This window comes from Furipterus horrens, unplaced genomic scaffold (assembly GCF_987537825.1).
Source record: "Furipterus horrens unplaced genomic scaffold, mFurHor1.1.pri manual_scaffold_2, whole genome shotgun sequence".
Lineage (NCBI taxonomy): Eukaryota > Metazoa > Chordata > Mammalia > Chiroptera > Furipteridae > Furipterus > Furipterus horrens.
The window spans coordinates 74,522,622-74,544,780 of record NW_028327172.1 but is presented as its reverse complement, the minus strand read 5'-3'; the positions used below and the strand labels follow the sequence as shown (position 1 = coordinate 74,544,780).

At 34.2% G+C, this 22,159-nt stretch overlaps 1 protein-coding gene across 1 annotated transcript in view; it reads right to left on the bottom strand.

The window, feature by feature from the left end:
* The window catches only part of ATM (ATM serine/threonine kinase), a 173,680-nt gene that overhangs the window by 109,080 nt on the left and 42,441 nt on the right, over positions 1 to 22,159 (bottom strand). The window contains exons 17-27 of the mRNA XM_090265885.1: positions 18,344 to 18,473; positions 16,215 to 16,414; positions 14,459 to 14,541; positions 14,209 to 14,364; positions 13,318 to 13,393; positions 13,052 to 13,182; positions 10,607 to 10,727; positions 8,842 to 9,015; positions 7,591 to 7,760; positions 4,166 to 4,412; positions 1,035 to 1,150 (exon numbers count right to left, since the gene is read on the bottom strand). Of these exons, the coding sequence (XP_090122011.1) occupies positions 1,035 to 1,150; positions 4,166 to 4,412; positions 7,591 to 7,760; positions 8,842 to 9,015; positions 10,607 to 10,727; positions 13,052 to 13,182; positions 13,318 to 13,393; positions 14,209 to 14,364; positions 14,459 to 14,541; positions 16,215 to 16,414; positions 18,344 to 18,473 (1,604 nt within the window). The remainder of the gene's footprint in view (positions 1 to 1,034; positions 1,151 to 4,165; positions 4,413 to 7,590; positions 7,761 to 8,841; positions 9,016 to 10,606; positions 10,728 to 13,051; positions 13,183 to 13,317; positions 13,394 to 14,208; positions 14,365 to 14,458; positions 14,542 to 16,214; positions 16,415 to 18,343; positions 18,474 to 22,159) is intronic.

The following is a 22,159-nucleotide window of genomic DNA, read 5'->3' as shown; positions in this document are numbered from 1 at the left end:
CATCTGAATCATAGGGGTGCAAGATGGAGAAGAGGAAGAGTAAGAAATTGAAAACTTATTTGAAAATATAATGAAGGATAACTTCCCTACTTTGGAGGGTTATCAGCTGGGAGGGGGAAGGGGAAGAATGGGGAATATGGTGCAGGGTTTAAGAAGCATAATTGGTTGGTACAAAATAGGGGAATGTTAAGAATATTATAGAAAATGGAGAAGCCAAAGAGCTTATATGCATGACCCATGGATATGAACTAAGTGGTTTGAGATTGCTGGAGGGAAGGTAGGTACTGGGCGAGGGAAGCAAAAGGAAAAGAAATTGGGGACAACTGTAACAGCACAATCAATAAAATATACTTAAAAGAAAATTCTTTTATGACATTAATGTCAATTCCACAGAGAAGTTTTAGTGTCACTCCAGGTATGAATTAAAGCTCTATGCTAGTACTGTAAGTACAATAATATTTAAGATACAGCAGTGAAACACTATACCAAATGAAATCATATATATATAATTATTTTGGTAGATATTATTACTATTTCATATGCTTAGCAGTGTAAGGCATATAAAAAAAGGGCACCTTCAAGCAATTTATAGTCAAGCTGGGAAAATAACTAACATTCATCTCAACCAAGTGGGTTTTTTACATCCAAATTAAATTGTAGGACAGTAAAATTCTGATAGCTAAAGAGGATGGTAAAGGAAAGGTGATATAGACATGCAAGTCACAGTGTCATGAAGAAGAAAATTTCAACAGAAAACCAATGACACAATGCTCAAATACTACAGAAAGATTGAGCTGAAAAGGTCACTGAGTTTGCAAACAAGGTGGTAAATCAGAAAGAGCAGTTACTGTGGAAGAACCTACAGTAGAAGATAGGTAATTACTTCAATTCAAAGGAAGTTATTTTTAAAGAAACAATTTAAAAGCAGAGTAGATGCCTAAAAACTGAAATAGGCAATTAAAAGTGTCAACCAATACACCTGTCAATTAACTTATGAAATTGCAGCTAATTCTCTAAGTTTAAAATAGCCATACCCTGAAAAATCACATAGGTCAGTGCTTTGGCTGCCACCAGCAGTTGCAGGTTCATGTAGCGTCATCAATAACTCCACCACAATCTCTGGTAAATTAGTAATAAATAAATGATCAATCTGCAAGGATATAAAATAAAAATATATTTAATGTTTATGTCTGTGTAAGACAGCTTATTGGGCTCACATTATTGCCTCATTCCCAAAATTATTCAGTGACAATAGAAGGAAACATATGACCAAAGATCTAAGATCTGCAAGACATATACTTAACTCCACTTTTTTCTGCTATGCAACTGACTTATAAACTGGGAGGGAATTAAAGAAATCATACCAAACAAGACTCCCTTAATCTGACTTTTTAATTTTAAAGAATCATTTTAAGTGATGAAACCTTCAGGTCTAACATGAAATTTCTTAGCCTAATAATTTCCCTGCCAACCAAATTCGCCACTGATCTGTACCTCTCCTCAATCTGCAGTTTACTCTTCTTTGGGAATGCTATTTCACTAGGAAAACTTTACTAGTAAAAATTCTCGCCCAGTAACAATCATTTCTTTGTTCCCTACATGAATTCTCCCCAAGGTTGATAGCCCTAATTCTGAAGCTAGCTAGCTGCTACCTACACCCTATCATCAACAGCAGACTAAAATCCAATTGGAGATCTGAGTGGTGTGGCTCAGTGGGTTGGCGTCATCCTACAAACTGAAAAGTCACCAGTTTGATTCCCCGTCAGGGCACATGCCTGGGTTGCAGGCCAGGTCTCCAGTTGTGAGTATGCAAGAGGCAACCGATCAATGTTTCTTTCTCACATTGATGTTTCTCTCTCCCCCTCTCTCTCCCTTCCCCTTTCTCTAAAAATAAATAAATAAAAATCTTTACAATCTAACAAGAGCAGAGTCTTCGTCTGTCACATCCTGCTACAGGTAACTGCACAAAGAGCATAAATTCTCTAAACAGAAAGAATGGTTCTACTATATTACACATTGGCCAAATGAATAAACTATGAGTCTTAAAGGTGAATTTATTAGCTCTCCAAATAAAAAATTACAGTGCTTTAAACTAAAAGACAAATGACTGATTTACTTGATGCAAAAAGAGATTTCGAAACACTTCCTAATAACAGAAATATTTTTGAATGTGACAAGAAACCTAATGTAAAAAATCCTAGCCATTCCCTCAGGCTTACATATCAATTGTCTAATTATAATTCCCAATGTTGCAGTCCTTGTAAAAATCCAGCCTCATTTAAAAGTATATCTGGAATAAGTAATGACAAATTGGCCAAGTATAATTAATATCAGAGGAAAAAATAACAAGGGTTTTTTTTCACATAAGATCACAACCAAGTTCACTAGTTTCACTTGATTCTCTAACAAGCCAGATCTGTAATTTTAGCTATAGCACATATGAATTGTTCAAATAACTAGGTAGAGCTCTACGGTCTTTTAACTGGAAAGATTTTAGGCATTTAACAATTAACAGTTTTAGAAGACTCAAAGACTGATAATAATTGCACCAATACTTGTCAACAGCAACAACAACAAAAATCTAAAACACTCAAAGTACATATTAGAGAAAAATATTAACTTTACAACTTCACAATAAAAAAATTGAGACTACCAAGAACTTAATATATTTCTTTAACCAAGAAGCTAAGAAATCAAGGTTTAGTATAATCCCTTTTCTTCCTAGACTAATTTCTACTCTGCAAACTGCTATTTTTTGGTCTGGTTACATAAAAAAGAATGTAAGACCAGGTCGGCTCAGAAGTCTAAGCTATGAGATTAGGTGGGAGAGAGTAAAGACAGAGAGTCTCTCATAAATTCCATTACCTTTGGTATGCCAACATTCTGCTGTGAGTATCTTTTGGGAAAGGAACTCCTCTGCTTACCATTTGCCTCTAGACTAAAGACTTACAACCAGCTATGACTGGCAATGACCCACCTAGGCATCTGAGAGATTTGCTGTGACATTTCACAGTTCAATATACATAAATGGGCAACAAAAAAAGAGGCTGTTGAAGTTCATTCAATTCTAATTTTATGTTAACAAAATTTGGTTAGTCATTCTTACTTACATTAAAAAAAAAAATTTAAACTGACCAATCCTCTTTGACCTTAAGAAAAGAATATATATGGCCTTGACTAGTGTGGCTCAGTTGGTTGGGCATCATTCCGCAAAGCAAAAGGTAGTCAGTTTGATTCCTTGTCTGGACACGTTCCTGGGTTGTGGGTTCAGTCCCCAGTTGGGGGCCATATGAGAGGCAACTGATCGATGTTGCTCTCTCATATCAATGTTTCCCTCTTTCTCTTTCTGCCTCCCTTCCCACCGCTCTGAAAATAAAATCTTTAAAAATTAATAAAAACGATTATATATGTTTTAATATGTTGCCTCAAATAATTTTGAATTTATGTTAATTACTGTAAAACATACAAAAACTGGGCACACACGCTCCTGGATGGCGGTGCACCCGACTCTACAGACTCGTGAATAAACACCTCGCTTTGCTGCTCAAACAAAAACAAACAAACAAACAAAAATTGTTAGATCCTTTTTTCCCTGACTGCATCATTTATCAAATAATGAGTACTCAATATATGCTAGGTGGTTGGGATACGTCAGCAAGAAAGAAAAAAGAAAAAAATTCTACCTTCATAGTAGTTATAGTAGACATGACTGATACAAAAAGTGAATATCATTCCTGAGTAAATTATACCATATGTTAGAAGGTAGTCATGGAAAAAAGAAAGAGCAAGGTATGGAAATTTGGAATCATATTTTTCCTTGGTAAGTGAAGGGCTTAATGAGACTGAAGAGGGAAACAAGAAGATTTTCTGTATATTGTTCAGTATTGCTTGAATTTATCTTGCACTTATTGTTACTGCAAATTAAAATAAATTTTAAAAAGAAAAAATTATTTAAATGATTTTTTAAAATTTTTGATTAAAAAGATTTAAAAGTCAATCAAAAGGAGACAACACTGTACAACAAAAATTTCATGGACTGTCTCTGCTAGATAGTGATTACCACATATTAAATTTAACTGTATAAATGAAAAAAGAGCCTTAAAATATTAAAGTTAAATCTCAGATCAATTACTGGATAAAATGCAGGTAAAAGTTAAAGCCATACCTGTTTCCCTAGTAAGTTTTCATCTTTAAGCATATCATAGACTTTGGCAGCATTGTCTCTTTGCTGTGCCATCCCAGTGTCTCCTGTAACGTCATAGGCAAAGTAAGGAAGAATATTTACAAGGATCTTTGGAAAACAGTCTATTAGAAGACGTTTCCAATCCTCTTGAATCATATTAGCAATGGACTTCACCTCATCAAAATCACTTCTAATCACCAGATGTGGAATCAAAACTTTATAACAAGATCTAAAATATAAAAAATTAAAATTATAAATAACTTTTCATAGTAAAATGAGTTTTGAAAATAAAATGATTTAAATAAGCATTACCACATCATTTATCTATGATAAATGAAGCATTCTTACTCTAATTTCATTTAGTTTAGTTTGCTTTTTATTTTTGACATTATATTTTATTGTTTATGCTCTTACAGTTGTCCCAGTTTTCCCCCCTTTGTCCCTCTTTACCAAGCTCCGCCCACTCTCAGGCAATCCTCACACCATTTTCCACATCCATGGGTCATGCATATATGTTCATTGGCTACTCTATTCCCTGTCCTGTACTTTACATCCCCGTTACTGTTCTGCAACTACTAAATAGTACTTCTTAATCCCCTCACCTATTTGAACCACCCTCTCATCTGAAAACCATCAAAACATTCTCTGTATTTACAATTCACTTTCTGTTCTGCTTGTTTATTTTGTATTTTAGATTCAATTGTTGACAGACATGTACTTACTGCCATTTTATTGTTTATATTTTTGATCTTCTTCTTAAAGAGGACCCTTCAACATTTCACATAATACTGGTCTGGTGGTGATAAACTTTTTTTTTCCCTTGTCTTGGAAGCTCTTTCTCTCTCCTTCTACTCTAAATGATTATGTTGCTTAGTTGTAGGTCCTAGCTTTTCATCACTGATATTTCTTGCCAATCCCTTCTAGCCTGCTAAGTTTCTCTTGAGAAATCAGCTGACCAACTTACGGAAGTTCCCTTGTAGGTAACTAGCTGCTTTTTCTCTTGCTGCTTTTAAGATTCTCTCTGTCTTTAATTTTGGCATTTTAATTATGATGTGACTTGCTGTGGGCTCCTGTGGGTTCATCTTGTTTGAGACTCTCTGCTCTTCCTGGACTTGTATGTCTATTTTCTTCATCAAATTAAGGAAGTTTTCTGTCATTACTATTTCAAATAGCTTTCCAAATCTTGCTCTCTCTTCTCCCTCTGGCACACCCGTGATACGAATGTTGATATGCTAGAGGGTGTCCCAGAGACTCCTTACACTATCCTTATGTTTTTGTTTTTTTCTTTTTATTTCTTGCTCTTGTGATTGATTTTGCTTTCTTATATTGTAAATCACTGATTTGCTACTTGGCTTCATCCACTCTACTGTTGATTCCCTGTAAATTGCTCTTTATTTCAATTAGTGTATCTTTCATTTCTGGCTGGATTTTTTTATGCTGCTGAGGTCCTCACTAAGTTCCTTGAGCATCCTTATAAACAGTGTTTTGAACTCTGCATCCGATTGATTGCTTATCTCCATTCTGTTTAATTCTTTTTCTGGAATTCTAGTGTGCTCTTTCATTTGGGCCATATTTCTTTGTCTTCTCATTTTGTCAGTCTCCCTGTATTTGTTTCTATATATTAGGTAGAGCTGCTACGTCTCTCTACATGTGCGCTATGTACACCTTCCTGTTGTGGTTGAGCCTTGCTTGCTGTTGGCACAACCGAGGTCAGTCACCAACTGTGTTGTCTCCAGGATCACACAGCATAAGTTACAAAGCTATCTGCAGATGTCTGATATTTTTGCTGGGCTTGGAGGTGCCCAAGTAAGGCCAACCTGTGAACCAAGGACAGCTGCTGCTAGTGTCAGGCCTGCCACTTAGTGAGAGATACAGCATTTGCTGAAGTCAGGTGCTGCTTGTTTAAGAAAACTTAGGAAAATCTGAAGTGTGGGTAAAGACAAGCCATTCATATAGAAAAGCTACTGGAAAGTGCTTAGGTGGACCCAAAATTTGGGTGGGGCAGGGCCTCAGGAAATCACCAGGGTGGAGCAGTGTGAGCCCAGGTTGCTGGAGTCACAGATATGGTGCCCATCTGCTGGCTCTATGGCCCTGTAGGGAAGACTCAGAAAAGAAACAGTAGCCTCTGCCAACACTTTTGTCTGAGAGAAAGCTGCCTCCCAGCACTCACCCTGATGCTGGACATTTCAGTTCCTCCCTGTATGTGTCTGATATATTTCAATCTTCTGCCCTACATGCTAGAATTCAGAGGGAGTGAGTCCAAGTAAGCCTGTACATGGGCCCTTTAAGAGGACCTGCCTGAGACTCCAGCAGTTTAGCCTTCCACAGTCTCAATTGCCACTGTTTTTAACAGACAGAAGTTGTGGGAAGTTATCTTCCTGGCACTTGAACCCTGGGCTGGGGAGCCTAGTGTGGGACCAAACAGTTCTGCATCTCCAACCCTACCAGACTCAATGTGGTTTCTTATTTACTTCTGCAGTTGTGGGACTTATATTCAGCTTGATTTCTGACAGTTCTAAGTTATGGGTGTTCTATAGTTTAGTTGTAATTTTGATGTGGTTGTGTGAAGAAGGGGAGCCATTTTTACCTAGGCTGCCATCTTGACCCTAGTTTAGTTTGCTTTTTCCTTACACTAACTTTTATAAATGGGATAATGAAGTTAAGTAAATTCTAAATAGTCACACTAAAAAAAAATAGAGATCTTAGAATATACTACCTTAATTCTGCGATCAAAAAATTAGAAATTAAATTTATGTCTCCTACATAAGCAGTTTATAAAAACTATTTTAAAACAGAATGTGAAAGAAATTTATAAATTCAAGAAATAAATGTAAACATTAGCATCAAACTGAATGAACAATAAAAACCACTTAACAATTATGAACTACCTTTCCATCATCCTGATACCTACATTACTCTTTAGTTATTTCAAACCTCTCCATTTTGAAAATTTTTTTCTCTCATTAGCAAAACAAACTTTTACATTAAAATAGAAATAATAGCAAAACAAACTAAAGTCAAGCAATAGAAAATAAAAAACAAGGCAGAAATAACTAGCACTAGTGGTTTATCTTTCATTTTTCACAAAAAAGGTTAACAAATGTTAAAGTTGAAGGGAGCATTAACGAACTCCTTTGTAAAATAACAGTCTTACATTACAGATTTTAAAAATCAAGTTCCAAAGGATGGTTACATGGCTTGCCTAAAGTCACATAGCCATTTACTAGCACATCGAGGACCAGACCCAAAGTCCAGTGATTCTCTTCAATACACTTTCATTAAAACAACCTGTCCTGCCTCTCATACTACAAAACCTCTGATGTTTGTGCATGTGGAGGTGGGACTGCCAAACATTATCACTGAAGTTTAATTTAAACCTATTTCACATGTGCCATATGTAAACCTACCTATAGAAATCCTCAATGTTTATATAGTTTAATAAAATAAAAGGAAAAGAGGATAAGCTATATTCAGTATCTTGAAGATTTAGCCATTCCAAAACCAAATAATCCAAATGAGAAGCCATGAAGTCTTCTAAATGTCTATATCCAAAAACTTCAGAAATGTTCTCTAAAACCTGTACAAATAAAAAACAAGTCAATTCTTTAAGAACACAGCAAAGTAACATATTATTTAAATCTTTGTTAATATTTACAGAGGGTATGACTTAAGTATTCATTTAACTTTTCTATATCTTGATTTACCTATCTATGGATGCGGATAATAAAAGTACCCACTTCAGCAAGACTAATAAGAAAAGTGCATTTAATATTATTAGCACCATTCCTGGCACATAGCAAACCCTTAATAAATGTTAAGTGAATAAAAACAGAAAAATACATTGCAATTTTGAACATTTGATTATATTCCAAAGGAATATAAAAGGAAGACCCAAAGTAAAATAATAATTCTTCTTAGTCCTAAAACCAATGAGTCAAAACACTACATTCCACTTACAATAATAATTAGGTAGTTTAATTGTATAAAAATTTAAAGCAACTTCTTTTAATCCTGAGTACTAAAAGGCTGACTTGTCCAAGACTTATTACCTATGCGTTGGCTTTCTACAAAGCTCTGTGGAAACTATGCTGTTAGAATGCTGAATAGTGTATCAGACCACTGATCTGTCACTGGTTCATCATATAAAAATCTACACTGGAAGGACCTGGAACTTCCTGAACCTTGAATGCTAAGTGGTAAAACAGGGCAGGGAAGAATATTCTACAACACTGTGCTGATGTAATTGCAAGGCTGGACCTTGGTCTTCCTTCCCTAATCATGCAACTTTTTGAAAAGCTCTAAAATTTCACTCCTGGCTTTGCCAGATCTCAATGTCCTAATCAACCAGGCAAAAACACTTCTACTGCTGTTTTCTCCTATCTTTCCCTCAATAAGTGCTATTTCAGAGGGCCTAGTCTGCATGATGACAGGCCATAACCCTCATTAGTTCAATGTATGCCTCGTGAAATACTCTTAAACTGAATGCAAGAAATAACAGAGCATACAAATAAATACACTATTTAAAAATACACTATTAAAAAATAAAACTGTCTCCAAGCCTTTCAGTAGTGCCACTTTAAAAACTCTAGTTGAACTTTTAAATTGTTTAAAAGTTACCCAAGGAAGACTGTAATAAAAAAATATTCATCCACATGTACCTTTTTAATGAGGTGAGGCTCTAATCCATTCTCTTTCACAGACTTGCATAGGACAAACAGAGCCTGTTTTTCACAGATAGGACTACAGCATAAAACCACAGCTATCATCATTAGTAAAACAGCTTTTCTATTATAAATCTCATCCAAAAGTTCAGGGTTCTCAGCTCTGTGGGACTTAAGAAGAATTTTAAACAATAATGTAATGTAAATATTTAAAATCACAAATAAATCAGGCTAAAATCAAAGTACACCATGACAACATCTAAGCCATCCATGAACAGTTTTAAATTCTACTGTGATGAAGCTAAGAGTAGAGATTCTGAAGAAACATCAGTTTCTAAAGTGGCAAAGACTGCTTTTGAAAAGATATTACGGAATGAATTGCTAAATATTTCAGTGAGATATAGAGCTCTTCAAAGAAAAATAAAAGAAATTGCAAGAAGAAGGTGAGAGAGATTAAAATTCCTCTTCAACTTCCAAATATATCTCATATTTATTCTTATTATAATGATATGTAGCTCTTTATACTTTTTAAAAATCACATAATTATCAAAAGGAATAAAATAACACAACTAGATAGAATAATATACTGCTTCAATCATTATAGTATCCCTACAGATGTGTACATTTTTTGATAAGCTATATTTGATAGAAGTTTCTCTTCACATATAGAAAAAACTGATACACCCTGATCCTAGTTCTGGTTTTTGGTACAAGAAAAAGTAAGGACCTAATTACTTTACTAAATGACATTTTTTAAAACAGCTATGAGGTCTACACTAAGTCAACTCCACCTATTCTTTGGAAGAGACAGATCTACAGACTCTCTAACATCCTAGTTAAAAGTCTGCTTTTACTCAGAACTAATCTCAACATGCTAGCTGTCCTCCAAAATGTATAGATCAAATTATTTTTATCAACATGTTCATGACAGTATGTTTCTATCAGTGATGTCAAAATCAGACTTCGCTTTTTTGAGTAACTATTATAATATCGGTTAATAGTGTGTTCTCAAAATGCAAAACTTCTTAGATCTTTTACTAAATGAACTGTTGTCATGTCATTATTTTCCCTTTTTGCACAGACAGGCAGACTTTTAAATGTATAAAATACATTATCTCTATAATTTTTATACTATTTACACTCATCTTTCAAATCTATTGAAATCTTTTTCTAAATTATGATTCTTTCATGCAACTATCCTTTTCAGTCTTGTGCTACCACAGATTAGACATTTGATTAACTGCCTAATATACTCTTTACCAAGAAATCAAGATATAAATAAATGAATACATTCTAGCACTGACAATTTGCATTTTAAGAAAAAAAAATTACTCTGCAAAGAAATATAAATATTATAAGGTTCACTAAAGAACACCAAGATAATCTGATCTTCCCTAGTAAGAACATTTCTCTTAATCCACTGCTTCCTACTGTCAACTACTCTCTGAACTAGCTTTTGGTTCAGCTTTTAGAAAAAAGATTTTTAATGAAGAAAAAAAGCTATATATACTCCTAAAAAATTCAGAAATTTGTTTTTCCCATATAAATGCTACATATAAATAGAACCAAAGGAAACTGCCATTATTTCACCAGTTCTAACCTATAAAATACAGCAATTTCAATCCATTTACTAATTGTTTTAGTCTAACTTCATACTGTTAACTATCAGGTATAAAGTATCTTAGGCCAAACTTGGTAAAGTAATATATGGTATACTTATAGGAAGTATATGATAATAGCAAATATACATTATTAAAATTACCACTTGTCTCATTCCTTCCTGAGCTTTCAAGTATGCATTTTCAAAAGCTGTTTGCTGGAGCTTCAAAGGAAGTGCTTTCGGTAATGTTGAAGAACCTGCTTCTTTCATATCCTGAAATAATCTTTAAAAAAAGCAAAAACTGAAATAATTATTTTTACTTTAACCTTACTTTATAAAACATATTACAGGGCAAAAATAAGTCATTCTGTGAGACATTCTGACATACTAGGTCTTCTTTCAAAAGACTAAGAAAATCTGAATCAATTTAAAAGAGGTTCAGATCCATTGCTTAATATTAAGAGTCTTTACAATAACTCCATTCTCTCCTAGAACCAAAAAGGGTCTCAAAGATCTTTCAGCTTACTGCCCAAACTTAAATAGGCCTGAACTCAGACTATCCAGAAAAGAAAAATTGTCCTCTGGTAAAATGCTAATTAGAAGGAGCCATAGACTATTATATCAGCTGCTCTAACATTTAATCATCCTGAAAGTCTTGATGTTCCACTTAAATTTTTTATGTGATGGAGAACAGTTGACCAGTATCTTTTACAAAATAACCTAGTATATTTAAGGACAACTCTTCAATAAATATTGTCCTTTATGCTCTTTTAGTACGAAGACTTTTAAACTTTTCGGTGTTCCTCTGATTCCTCCACTTTCTTAAATCTCTCTTATTTACACATATATATGTAAATACCTAAAGAAATCAACAAATGCTAAGTTTACAATACTCTTAAATTTATACATCTTTGAATCCTAAGAGATTGTTGAATGGTTATCTACTACACTGCTTTATTATATTCAACTTATGATCCTCTGTAACACCATTTTTTAAAGTTTCTTTAAAAAATGTTTTCATTAAAGTATAGTTTGCATACAATATTACAACAGTTTCAGGTGCACAGCATAATGATTCGAATTTATGTGATCATCACACTAAGTCTAGAAATGATCTGTCGCATGCAAAGTTATTACAATACTATTGACTATATTCCCTGAACTGTATACTACATCTTAGTGGTTATTTATTTTATAACTAGAAGTTTGTACCTTATTCCCCTTCCCCTTTTTCATCCATTTCCCCATCACCTACCCATGTGGCAAGCATCAGTTTTTTTCTTTGTTTCTCTGAGTATAACCTCAGGCCTTGAACTGCAGAATATATTTTCTATCCTAGTTTAAGGACTTGAAATAAAGCACACATTAGCTACTCTAACAATGCACTATGGTTGTACTGAAAAGAGTCCTAAAGCTGAGGAGTTAGACACAATTCTGACTTATACAAATATTATTGTCAACATATTCAAACTTTGGACACATTAGGTTAACTAACACATATTTATGTGACTGCTGGAACAATATCTTTACATTGATTTTTAATTACTGGTCTCATATTTGAATTGTAAAGTTACTCAAATGATTTTCAGCTTTAATGTTTTTAAAGTATAATGCCATTTTTTTCAAATGTTCATGGATTTTAGAAATTGTTAAACACCTTCCATACAGCAAGTATTATTTTAGATGCTAAATCAACAGACAAGAAACAATGACATCTAGGAGCTTATATCCTAGGTAAATGTGTTAAAATATAGCATTTCAAGCGGTGATAAATGCTATAGAGAAAAATAAAGCAGAGAATTGCTTTATTTACAGGGAGTGCAAAGTAGGAAAGGTATAGGTAGATAAAAATTTAGAATTTTAAAATCAATTTGATAACTTGATAAACATTAAGACTTTAAGAAATTAGTATTTGCTTCTTCAGGTATTCAAACATAAAACAGTTCCCTACAATAGAATCATTCCAGTGCTTAACAGTACATTCACTTGAATAAATATAATTAGCACAATGTAACAGATTCATATAAAATCACAGTGATATCCAAACATTCTGTATCTCCCATAGCAGTAACAGACACACCTCATTCAACTCAACCATTTACTAGCTCTCTGGCAATGAGCAAATTACTTTATCTAAGCCATAGACTTTTCATTTAAAAATTGGAGAAGATAATAAGTGATAGAGTTGTCAGAATTAAGAGAAAACATGAAAGTCAGTCATACAGTCTATGCTCAATAACTGTTAGCTATTTTAGTTTTCCAATTTATTTTTAATTGTAGTTGACATGCAGTGTTAGCTACTTTTTAAAAAGATTTTGTTTGTTTTAAAAGAGGGGAAAGGAGGGAGAAAGAGAGGGAGAGAAAAACTGATAGGCTGCTTCTTGTATGCACCCCAAACGGGGACCAAACACGAAACCCAGGCATGTGTCCTGATAGGAAATGGAACTGGTGACCCTTTACCTCTGGAATGATGCCCAATCAACTGAGCTACACTGGCCAGGGCTGTGTTAGCTACTTTCAATATCACAACTAGTAACCTCTGACTATGCTAGACATTGCACTGATATGTGCAATACCCAGACATTTCATAAATATCTAACTCATTACCTATTGATTGACTCTGCAGCCAACATGCGAACTTGGTGATCATTATCAGCAAGGAACTGTGGAAATACTTCATTTACAGGAAAGTCTTTTCCCATTACATTAAGAATAGACCATTTTGAATAAGGATCAGCCTATGGAAAAAGAACAACTTAGGTTAAATTAGAAATAAGAAGCAAAAATTCACCCAATAACACAGAAAGACTGCTTAATTTTTTTTTTTTTTAAATTACAGAACCCTTACTAATACTTAATGTGGAGAAACTCACCTCAAGCAAAGTTTTAAGGCATTTTACTAGTGCCATTCTTACAGGGAATGTGCATTTCCCCTCCTTTGTTAAGTGCCTGAAATAAAGTGTTTCAATGTCAAACATTTATTCCAATAAAAGCAGTAAAAAAAAAAAAAAAAAAAAAAGTCACTGGACATTAGGGTTATTTTAGATTACTTCCAAAATTTCTTTCCATGCTAACTTTAATTCTCATCATGTGGCATATGCCAATATTCTCACCTTCCCAAAAAAAATTCCAGCTAAAAGAAATTCTTGAATAGTTCATTTTTATGTATATTACTACGTTTATATCATTATGCCTCATATTAGGGCTCTCTTACTTCAACTAACCACATTATAGTAAATGTAATTTAAAGGGAAAATTTTTTAAAGTCTTTGTTGATATATCATAGATTTCAAAACCATATTCTATATTGATTCAGAAGTTCTTATCAGTCAAATGGTATGAGAGCTCTAAATTATATACATATGCTCCCCTATAAGTATCATGGTGGTATCTCACACTATGGCTATATATCATACATGAAATAACCAGTGACAAATCCAATTTGTTCATTTTAAGAGCATGAATGATTAAATTGACTTAGACTTGTTACACTTTGCTTTGTACACTAGATGTGTCAAAATACTAAATGATTCAAAATTCAGAGAAATACACTAAACACACCTTAGAAAGCCAAACCTTAAGAAAAATACAATGTAATTCTTCAAGAAATTAAGGAAAACACAAATTACATTCTCCTATCATTAAAAAGATGTATATACTTTCATTTAAGGATTAGAAGAAATCACTAATGCAAAAATGCAAAATTTGCATCTGTATCAGAAGCAGAAGAAAAATAAGAACTCCACAAAATAATCTGTACCTACCAAAATGCTCCAATAACTGTTAGAAACTGTCCTTGAGCATCCCTTGTGTTCTCGGCATCCATACTGCCTTGACATAGGTTCATCACTATGTAAAGGGTATGGTTTAAAATTGTTTCACAAACATCTTGGTCACGGCGATACAAAGAACACACATTGCTATGGAAGAAAAAGTTTAACTTTATAAGCATAAAAGAACACATCACTTAGTTTATAAATTTAAAGTGAACATAACATGGTTTTAATTTCTTACGATAGTGGTTTGAGAAGTTCAACAAGATCTTCCATTGGCAAAGGACATTCTTCTCCAGGAAGCTCCTTTAAAAGCACTAGATACTAAGATAGTTGGGGGAGAAGGGGGAATCAGTTTTTAAAAAAATATGTCACTTAGTTAAGTATATATGTAACCAAAAATTCATATGTAGATCTTTGCATGCATACACAACATACTTGCACACACACATGACCAGTGATTTCTTTTAAAAGACAATTTTTTTAAAGTATTTTAAGTCAAATGGAGCTGGATTCAAATCCTAGCACAATTTATTACTTGTGTGGTTAAAAAACTTGCCTTGACATCTGAGCCTTTTACCCTCACCTGTAAAATGAGGATATAATACTTACCTGGCCAGATTAAAGGATTAAAGGAAATGAGTATAAAGTCTAGCATATATTGTAGGAACTCAAGAAAATGATAACTGAGATCATTGTTGGAGTTAAGAGCCTGAACAAGAATCTGAAACTATGTTATGTTTCTACTCTCCCCAAATAATACTTAAGGATAAGACTTCAATGTTTAAAAACTATTCTATTAATACATTTTAGAAAGCAGAGATAATCATAGGCAGGAAAGAAGTCAAATACACTAACTTATCTTCCTATGAGACAACCTGGTAAGGCTCTCTATGTTATTATGACTATTTCTGAGAGCTGCCAAATAATTTTCTGGCTCTAGTAAAAAATCAGAAGACTTTTTTCTTATCTATATAGAGAAAAATGTTTCTTACTTGCTCTCATATATTATAAAAGAACATTACATTGGATCATTTTAAATATTTTGACAGGAAAGTGATGTGTATGAAGTTACTGAGGGCCTTAAACATGAAAGGGTCAAGAAGAGCACATAGACTTGCCCATTGGTCAGGCCTGGAGACTTGACCAAAATTCTAACATGGATTCAATCTGTATATTTCCAAGAGATTCTAATTATTAGATGACCTGGCATGTTTCCCACAGCTATCACTGGAAAAATCACCTGACATGTTCGCCAATTTGCTGGACCAGGGACTCCCCCAATGTTCAGCAGGGCTAGGGCTAACGGGATGGCAGAAATGATCAGAAGATTAGTTACACATAAGAATATTAAGTAAACATGAAATATATTAAGGTTAAGTGTGAAGCAGGTGTCCTACTATTGGAAGGGGGAGCTAAAAGTACAGAGAGGAAAAAAGAAATCCTATGCTGTTAGACTGGAATTGGAGATACCTATCAATAAACAGATGAAGATTGATGGGGTTAGGGCAGGGGAGGAATTACACCTATAATATTCTCACCAAAGTCAAAATCTAAATCTAATCCTGAAGAAACATGAGACAAACCCGTTCTTATAGTACTGTAACTTTATTGTCACTTTGAAATTACATCAAAAAAATTTAAAGCATTTAAACTAAGGTCAAGGCAAGATTCAGACTTCAACTGCAATGTTATTTAAGTATTATTTTTACATTTAGAATCTGTGTTTCTTGACCTACTTTAAAAAAATAATTCATTATATCTAAAATAATAAATCTATCCAAAGACCATCTAGGTTTTAATGTTTCAGTATTCAGTTAAATTCTTTTTTCACAGCACATTGAAAGAAAAAGTATATTTATAACTAGTCTCGAATTCATTTCTCAAGAAAGCAATTTCAAGTCTGTAAAGGTACTATGTGATTCTTATGTCAGTTCATTATATTTAGCAGCAAAGCCAGACAGAACTGAAGAGAATCTTCATTTCACATAACTCACCATGTGTAGGTGCAGAGGTTTAGTTGGGTCTAGGATACTGGAATCGATTAACAGTAACAATTTCCTCCGAATATCAGCTGCTCTGAATGACACAGTACTGGTCTGAGCGGTAGTTACACACACACATAAGAACTTGAGCATGTCTAAAAAAAGTAGATCTTGCTTTGACAGATGTTCTTCAGCTAAAGGACTCATGGCACCTAAAAATAAAAAGCACTTACTAAAACTAAGAAAGGGGCATAATAATTCAAATATCCCATCAAAAAAAAAAAAAAAAAGGAAACCAAAAACATAAAAGTATACGAAAAACAAAATTATGGTTAAATTGATTATACACCAGAAGCTTCAAGATTCTTCTTAAAAGGTTACCATAGGATTCTATCATCAAGTAATGACCTATGGATTATTTGTGAAGAAAAACATTCACTGCAGTAGTTAATTATAGGAAAACAGAAAGAAATCCAAATTTGTAACAGTCAACAATGGTCAAGTAAATTACAATATATATGTTAACTGGGATATTATGGAGCCATTAAAAAGTATGATTATTAATACAAGTAGCTAAATAAAAAGAAAACAAACAAGGTATAAAAAAAGACATATGAAAGTCAATGCTGATTACAATTTCCAAAGAGTCTAAAGAGTAATTACTTTCTATTCAAACTCATTACTGGGTGCAGAAACAGCAGGGTGCCTACCTCTCCAACGCAGAAAAACAAAATGACACTTAAATTCAGGCTGTTTTTCTGAGGCCTAAACCATAACCTAAGCCACCTTTCTCCAACCCTTGCCCTGGGCAGAGCAGGGCAGAAGTAGGGGGCCCATTCTAGTGCAGGACAGGCTACTTCCAGGCCCACCTCTCCCTGCTGGTATTTTTAAAAAGATAGCCTTGCCTCTCCTCCTTAGCTGCTGAGGCAGGTGGAACATGTGCTTTGTTAAATGCTGTTTTTATGACAACACTAGTAGGCAGGTTGTAAAACACTTCAAGTCTTAAAAGAAAACACTGACATCATAAAACATGCATAATAAATGCTGCCAGTGACTCCTCCTGGCTGGAGTTCTTCTCCTATTTCTCTTCTCCTTCAAGCCATGCTAATATCCTTAAAAACCAAAATAATAATAACATGCTTTTGTTTTCTTAATAGGTCCCTGTCCCCATGCTTTCTAATAAGTTTTGTCTGCATGACAGTGCAGGCTGCCACAAACCAAGTTGTCAGTGACATGCTCCTACTCCGCGCCTCTTCATATCAACCTATACCCCAAGAAAGAATATAGGGACAGCTCTACATCCTAATCTCAGCTCAAAAAAGTTTCAGAAAATGGACTTTTGACTCAACTCCCCAGAACCAATAAAACAAAGGCAGGAATCTTAGGCATACGACCTAGGTTCCAGAAATTCAGGTCAAATTTTAGCTAGCGCCCAATAAAATCTGCTGCCCTCCGCAGTAACTGCTGGCACCAGTGACTGCCTATATCCTTCAAAGGTATCCCTATCCACAGACAAAAATTTAGCAACTTCTCTGTTCTCAGAATCAACTACAGCTCCTAATCAACTGTCCCGTCGGACCATCTGCAGGGGATCTCTCCAACTCCTATTCCCTCTTTTGCAAGAATCAACTGTTTCAGCCTGCAATCAGGTCACTATGCTTGCCCGGACTCTGTTAATATTGCTACCCAGGATTAAAGCCCTTTAAAAACCCCACTCTGTTTCTGCTTGGGACTGCAGTCACTCTAGACTCAGACCACCTGTTTGGACCTCCCCAATAACGGCTTTGAACTGGTTAAAAAAAAGAGAGAGAGAGAGAGAGAGAGAGATAAATAACAGAAAAAGGTTAAAAGGGATGGCATTATGGGTGCTTTATCACTCTCCTGCTTTCTATTTTCCAAAAAAAAAACTATCACTTGCTCTTTTTAGTAATTATTTTAATTTTCCAAATGAAGAACAGAAAACTAATAAATTCAATTAAAAAATTAGAGAATCTAAAATGTGTAGGGGAAAAAAACCAATCCTAATAGACTATACCAAAAGGAAATAAAATGAACATAAAATAAGTAACTATGAGGCTTTTTGGAATGCCAAATCAATATGAAGAGGTAAAAGAAATCCCACATCATAAATATATATTTACCAATACTAAGCTGGTTCTCTCCAGATTCATTTGCATCACTAACATTACTAGCAGGGTAATCCTTTTCATCATTGTCATCTTCCATTGATTCTACTTGTCCATTTTCAGGTGGAGTTTTCATAACGGATACCTTTAAAGGAGAAAGGTGTTTTTTCAAGTTGGCTTCTTTCAGAAGCAAAATGTAGTTAAAATTCACCTAATCAGATGATTCAACGTTCATGTGTATGAACACTGCAGTATTATTTCTATTATATTTTCAACAATAGAAAAATGGATATAAATCGTAATATGCCTATGACAACAGAATAATATGCAAACTTTACAAATAATTTCTTATACTAAGACATTTTATACTACCCAAAATTAATAAGAGTATGGTAAAAGTATAAACTTACATGACTACTTGAGAACAATCACTACATCCATCCAAAGTAAAATTCACATTCCTTCTAAACTAGTAATTCCATTTATAGAATATATCCTACATCCTTCACAGGTACAAATATGACAAAAGAACCTTTATACAAACTCTTTGTAACAACAACAATAATTAAATGTTAATTAATATTTGATGTGCTGGGCTTCCAGTTAAGAAGTCAGAGTAGGTAAACGTGATACATCCTCTTGGGATCACATAAAAATTACAACTGAACTACAAAAAGACCATTATTCAGAACCACCTGAAATCTTGCAGAACAGAAGTCCTAGAACTAAGAATATAAAAAAGAAACCACATCCAGACTAGTAAGAGGGGCAGACAGAGAGAACGAGTGGTCCCATACCCACATTTGAAAAATCAGAAGGAATATCGAGACTGTGGAGGTCCCCCTGAGGAGCTATGGCCATATATGACAAAACCACAGCCAACATCATACTCTATGGGCAAAAACAGTGAAAGGATTTCCCTTAAGATCAGGATCAAGACAAGTGTGGTGGCTTTCACCTCTCTTATTTAACCCGTTGAGTGCCAATGTCACTGTGAGCGATGCTGACAAATTTTCCCAAAAATGCCAGCATAGCTCCCAGCAACTCTTTTTTTGATGGCTATAAATGTAAATAACAACAGAATAATTCGTATTTTATGTTTTGTTCTCTTTTCTTTGTACCTCAGGTTATATATTGATATAACTTTTTCTCATGTTGATTCAAACTTTGAATTTTTATGCTTGTTCAAATACTGACATATTAATTCTGTTATAATTTTTACCTACATTTTAAACAGTCCTTTTAATTTCACTTATCTTTGCAATAATCCTCAAAAATATGCAGTGTGCATGATAAGGAAACTTTTGCTAATGGACACTTTCATTGCTTTACGGTATAGCGTTAGCATTTGGTTTATAAACTGTTTTTCACTGTTGATATCTATTGATATATGTCTCTAGTGTGAATGTCGTTTGTGTTATGGAGTTTTCTTTTTGTCTTTCAAAAATTTATGCAATATTTGGCATACTTCTTGTTATTCATGTTGCTATGTGTTTTTCAAATTATAATCATAGGTTTTATATTATGCCATACATGATACTTCAAAAGCCATATTGAAAGAAATTATTTTTTCTAAAATAATTGTTATAAAATAATTTTAATGCAATAAAGTTTTTTCCAAATTGCGTCAAAGAACACTGCTTACAAAAGAAGAGTGTATTTACTATATGTCATGAAATTATCAGCAAATTACTATGAATAATAATGTTTTTATAGACATTTTTCATAAACTCAGCATATCTCAGCAAAATAGCCTGGCATTTTTCACACAAATTTTAGCAATTACTCATGGCACTCAAAGGGTTACCATAGTACTGGAATTCCTAGCCAGCAATCAGACAAGAAGAAGAAGAAAAAAAAGTCATCCACATTTGAAAGAAGGAAGTAAAACTCATTATTCACATATGACATGATATTGTACATAGAAAACCCTAAAAAATGCATCAAAAAACGACTAGGTCTAATAAATAAATTCGGCAAAGTAGCAGGATATAAAATTAATATCAAGAAATCCGTGGCATTTTTATATACCAATAATGAACTCTCGGAAAGAAAAATTAATAATGCAGTCCCATTCACTACAACTACTGTACTACAAAAAATAAAGTACTTAGGAATCAAGTTAAGTAAGAAGGTTAAAGGCCTGTACCTGGAAAACTATAGGACACTGAAGAAAGAAAATGAGTAATATACAAATAAGTGGAAGCACATACCGTGTTCGGAATTGGAAGAATTACCATCATTAAAATGTACACACTACCCAAAGCAATCTATAGATTCCATGTAATACCTATTAAAATACCAATGGCATATTTCACAGATCTAGAACAAATATTCCAAAAATTCATATGGAACCAAAAGTAGACCCAAATAACTGCAGCAATCTTGAGAAAGAGCAACAAAGTTGGAAGTTTCAGAATACCTGATATCAAACTATACTACAAGGCCATTGTAATAAAAAAAAAGCCTAGCATTGGCATAAGAACAGGCAGACAAATCAAAAGAAACAGGAAAGAAGTCCAGAAATAAACCCATGCCTTTATGGTCAATTACTAATTGACAGAGGGCACAAGAGCATACAATGGAGTAAAGACAGTTTCTTAAATAAATGGTGCTGGAAAAATTGAACAAGTACATGTTAAAAAAAACTAGATCAACTTACTCCATACACAACAATAAACTCAAAAGAGTTAAATATCAGTCACAAAACCATATTAGAAGATAGGCGGTAAAACCTCAGACATCTCTCCTAGCAATATTTTTGCCAACACATCTCCTAAGGTAAGAAAACACAGGAAAAAATACACAAATGGGACTATATCAAACTAAAAAGCTTTTCCACAGCAAAAGAAACCACCAAGAAGTATTGGGTTGGCCAAAAAGTTAATTTGTTTTTTTCCATTAGATGGCTCTAATAGCACTTAGTTGTCTTTAACTTCATTTGAAACAATTTTAAGATTGTATTGTGACAGCTGTCATATCATTGTGCAAAAAGTATCTATCAAATTGGTAAATATTTGTGTAGCCATTTTAATATGGAAGAGGGAAGAAATTACACAACATTTTCTGCATATAATGCTTTATTATTTCAAGAGAGGGAAAAACACGACTGAAACTTAAAAAGAAGGTTTGTGTAGTGTGTCGAGAAAGTGCCGTGAGTGCTCGAAGGTGTGAAAAGTGATTTGTGAGGTTTCATGCTGAGGATTTCTTGCTGGACAATGAACCACGGTCAGGCAGACCAGTTGAAGTTGATTGCAATCAAACTGAGACATTTTGAGGCCAATGTTATACCATGCAAGAGAGAGGTGACATACTCAAAGTATCCAAATCAATAAAGTTGCTGGTGAAAATGAAAAGTATATCTTTTATTTTACAGATAAAACCATACGGACTTTTTGAGCAACCCAATAAAAAGGCAACCCACTGCATCAGGGAACATATTCACCAATGATACATCTGATATGTGTGGGGAACTAAAAAGTTCCTCGGCTAAAGTCTTGCTGACCGGCATCCTAAAGTTCTGCTTGGCATGGCCTCATTATCCCATAACAGTTGTCTGCTCCTAATTAAGGGCAACTTCCCTCTTTCTCTTCTTCGGAGTTGCTGTCCTTCATCGTAACTCTTATCTGTCAAGATAACGCCCCAGCTGCAGCTGCGCTCCTCCCTAGTGAAAAATTCCTCCTCTCCTGAGCTATAAGAATGCTGTTTTTACTAAGAATAAACGAGACTTGATCAGAGCACTGTCTTGTCTCCATTCTTTGTGCCTCTTGCCCCTTTCTCATCCTCACTCCCCCTCTAGGGTCCTCGTTGCTCGACCTGCGGGACGGGTCA